The sequence below is a fragment of the Ursus maritimus genome (assembly GCF_017311325.1).
Source record: "Ursus maritimus isolate PB19 chromosome Y unlocalized genomic scaffold, ASM1731132v1 scaffold_Y6, whole genome shotgun sequence".
Taxonomy (NCBI): domain Eukaryota; kingdom Metazoa; phylum Chordata; class Mammalia; order Carnivora; family Ursidae; genus Ursus; species Ursus maritimus.
The window spans coordinates 62,123-66,096 of record NW_024423339.1 but is presented as its reverse complement, the minus strand read 5'-3'; the positions used below and the strand labels follow the sequence as shown (position 1 = coordinate 66,096).

Here is a 3,974-nt window from a genome sequence, read left to right as displayed (position 1 = left end):
TTGCATCTTGGAAGGGGCTGTAATCTACTTTATTGAAGAACAGAACCTCTCAATCACGCGGTGTAAATAAGAGACGGAGGGGAGTCCAAAGGAAAAGGAAGAGGAGGGGAAAAGTGTGTGTTGGGGGAGCGGGGAAAAGCATTTTTGGTGGATGGTATGAAGCCAGCCATGGAAACTGCAGCCGAGGAAAATACTGAACAAAGCCAAGAGAGAAAAGGTACCCAGCGCCCTGACAATAGCCCTGACAATAGCCTGTTTCAAGCTTTTCCCTGGGGGTGCTTTCAAAGGGGTAGCCTGGTTTTGTGTCTCTTGTAAAATAGCTCTGAAACAATCCCTCGGGCAGGGTCTTGCTTTCAGGGTGGTTTTTGCCGGTAGGCTGATGTTAAATTAATAGAGCAGCCTTTCTTCAGCCCATTCCTGTTCCAAATCTTCCTATCGAATGTGGGATTTCTCAGGATGTCTGCAGTTCGTCACCTAGGGTTGGAGAAACTTTTTTTCCCATCAGTGTAATGAGTCATAACTTAAAGGATATATGCTTCTCTTTGATGGATGAGTAATATTCCATATATATGTCCTTTTTATCCATTCATGTGTCAGTGGACATCTTGGCTCCTTCCACAATTGGCCATTGTGGACATTGCTGCTATGAACATTGGGGTGCATATGGCCTTTCTCTTCACGCGTCTGTATCTTTGGGGTAAATACCCAGTAGTGCAATAGGTGGATCATAAAGTAGCTCTATTTTTGCTCTATTTTTAGCTTTTTGAGGGACCTCCACACTGTTTTCCACAGTGGCTGTACCAGCTTGCATTCCCACCAATAATGTAGGAGGGATCCCCTTTCTCCACATCCTCTCCAACATTTGTTGTTTTCTGCCTTGTCAATTTTTGCCATTCTAACTGCCGTAAGGTGGTATCTCAATGTGGTTTTGATTCATATGGCTAATGATTTTGAACATTTTTTCACATGTCTGTTAACCATTTGTATATTTTCATTGGAAAAGTGTCTGTTCATATCTTCTGCCCATTTTTTGATTTGATTATTTGTTTCTTGGGTATTATTTTGAGAAGTTCTTCATAGATCTTGGATACCAGTCTTTTATCTGTAGTGTCATTTGCAGATATCTTCTCCCATTCTCTGAGCTACCTCTTGGTTCTGAAGGCTGTTTCCTTTGCTGTGCGGAAACTTATCTTGATGAAGTCCCAAAAGTTCACTTTTTCTTTTGTTTTTCTTGCTTTTGGAGATGTTTCAAGAAGAAAGTTGCTGTTGCTGATGTCGTAGAGGTTGCTGCCTATGTTCTCCTCTGGGATTTTGATGGATTCCTGTCTCACATTGAGGTCTTTCATCCATTTGGAGTTTATCCTTGAGAATGGTGAGAAAGAGTAGTCAAGTTTCATTCTTTTGTATAGAGCTGTCCAATTTTCCCAGCACCACTTATTGAAGAGACTGTCTTTTTTCAACAGGATGTTTTATCCTGCTATGTCAAAGATAAGTTGACCAGAGAGCCGAGGGTCCATTTCTGGGTTCTCTATTCTGTTCCATTGGTCTACGCGTCTGCTTTTGTGCCAGTACCATGCTGTCTTTGTGATCAGCTTTGTAGTATAGCTTGAAATCAGGCAACGTGATGCCCCCAGCTTTGTTTTTCCTTTTCAACAATACTTTGGTGATTCAGAGACTTTTCTGGTTCCACACAAATTTAGGGGATGTTTGTTCCAGCTCTTTGAAAAATGTCATTGGTATTTTTATCGGAATTTGCATTGAAAGTGTAGATTGCTCTGGGTAGCATAGACATTTTAACTACGTTTATTCTTCCTATCCATGAGCATGGAATGTTTTTCCATCTTTTGTGTCTTCTTCAGTGTCTTTCAAGAGTGATTTGTACTTTCTAGAATATAGATCCTTTACCTCTCTGGTTAAGTTAATTCTGAGATATCATATGATTTTTGGTGCTATTGTAAATGGAATGATTCCCTAATTTCTCTTTCCTCAGTCTCATTGTTCGTGTATAGAAATGCAACTGATTTCTGAGCATTGATTTTGTATCCTGCCACATTACTGAATTGTTGTATGAGTTCTAGTAACTTGGGGGTGGAGTCTTTGGGGTTTTCCATATAGAGTATTGTGTCATCTGTGAAGAGAGACAGTTTGATTTCTTTTCCGATTTGAATACCTTTTATTCCTTTTTGTTGTCTGATTGCTGTTGCAAGGCTTCTAGTACTATGTTGAACAATAATAGCGAGAGTGTGCATCTTTGTCACGTTTCTGATCTTAAGGGAAAGGTTTCAGCTTTACCCCATTGAGAATGATATTCACTGTAGGCTTTTCATGGATGGTTTTTATGAAATTGAGGAATGTGCCCTCTATCCCTATACTCTGAAGTGCTTTAATCAGGAAAGGATGCTGTATATTGTCAAATGATTTTTCTGCATCAATTAAGAGGATCATATGGTTCTTGACTCTTTTCTTGTTGATATAATCTATCACACTGATAGATTTGCAAATGTTGAACCACCCTTGCATCCCAGGGATGAATCCCACTGGTCTTGATGGATAATCCTTTAATTAATTAACTGTTGGATCCTATTAGCTAGGATCTTGTTGAGAATTTTGGGGTCCATATTCATCAGGGATATCAGTCTGTAATTCTCCTTTTTGTTGGGGTCTTTGCCTGGTTTGGGGATCAAGGTAATACTGGCCTCATAGAATGAGAAGTTTTCCTTCTGTTTCTATTTTTAAAGAGCTTCAGGAGAATAGGTATTATTTCTTCTTTGAATGTTTGGTAGAATTCCCTGGGGAATCCATCAGGCCCTGGAGTCTTGTTTTTCGGGAGGTTTTTGATCACTGCTTCAATCTCTTTGTAATTAATTGGTCTTCTGTTTAAGAAATCAATTTCTTCCAGTTTCAGTCTTGGTAGTTTATAGGTTTCCAGGAAGGCATCCATTTCTGCCAGGTTGTTTAATTTATTGGCACATAGTTGTTGATAATAGTTTCTAATGATTCTTTCTATTTCTTTGGTGTTGGTCGTGATCTCTCCCCTTTCATTCATAATTTTATTAATTTGCGTTCTTTCTCTATTCTTTTGAATAAGTCTGGCCATTTTCTCTTTCTTGATTGTTACCTTTTCTTTTCCCTTTTCTTTCCTTTGCTTTCTTTTCTTTTCGCTTCTCTCCCTTTCCTTTCCTTTTTTTCTTTTCAGTTGTTCTTCTGTAGTAGCCATTCTAATAAATGTGAGGTGGTAGTTCGTTTAGTTTTAATTTGCATTTCCTAAAGCTTTTTTGTGTTAAGATCTTTTCATGCCATTGGTATACTGTCTTTGGATAAATGTCTATTCAAATCATTTGCTCATTTTTTAAATGTCTTTATTTTTTAATTCTTGAATTCTGTGAGTTCTTTATATATTCTGGATGTTAACTCCTTATCATTTATATGATTTGCAAATATTTCTCCCATTTCTGGGGTTGCATTTCATTGTTTTGATTACTCTTTTGATGCACATAATTTTTAATATTTATATAATCCAATTTACTTTTTTTTACTTCTATTGCTTTTATTTTCGTATCACACCCAAAGACATCATTGCTATAACCAATGTCATGAAGCTTTTCTCCTATGTTTTATTATTCTAAGAGCTTTATAAGTTTTGCCTTTTACATCTAGGTCTTTGATTCAATTTGAGTTAACTGTTCTGTACTGTATGAGGGTCAGCCTCATCCTTTTGCATGTAGCTACCACCTTTCCCAAAATTTGTTGAAAAGACAGACTTTTCGGGGCGCCTGGGTAGTGCAGTCGTTGGGCGTCTGCCTTCGGCTCAGGGCGTGATCCTGGCATACAGGGATCGGGTCCCACATCGGGCTCCTCCACTGGGAGCCTGCTTCTTCCTCTCCCACTGCCCTGCTTGTGTTTCCTCTCTCACTGGCTGTCTATCTCTGTTAAATAAATAAATAAATAAATAAATAAATAAATAAATAAATAAT

General features: G+C 38.3%; 1 protein-coding gene across 1 annotated transcript in view; it reads left to right on the top strand.

Moving 5' to 3' along the window:
• Nucleotides 1-112: 112 nt before the first annotated feature.
• The window catches only part of LOC103680463 (neuronal membrane glycoprotein M6-b), a 34,531-nt gene continuing 30,669 nt past the window's right edge, over nucleotides 113-3,974 (top strand). The window contains exon 1 of the mRNA XM_008709977.1: nucleotides 113-217. Coding sequence (XP_008708199.1) covers nucleotides 157-217 — 61 coding nt within the window. The 5' untranslated portion in view covers nucleotides 113-156. The remainder of the gene's footprint in view (nucleotides 218-3,974) is intronic.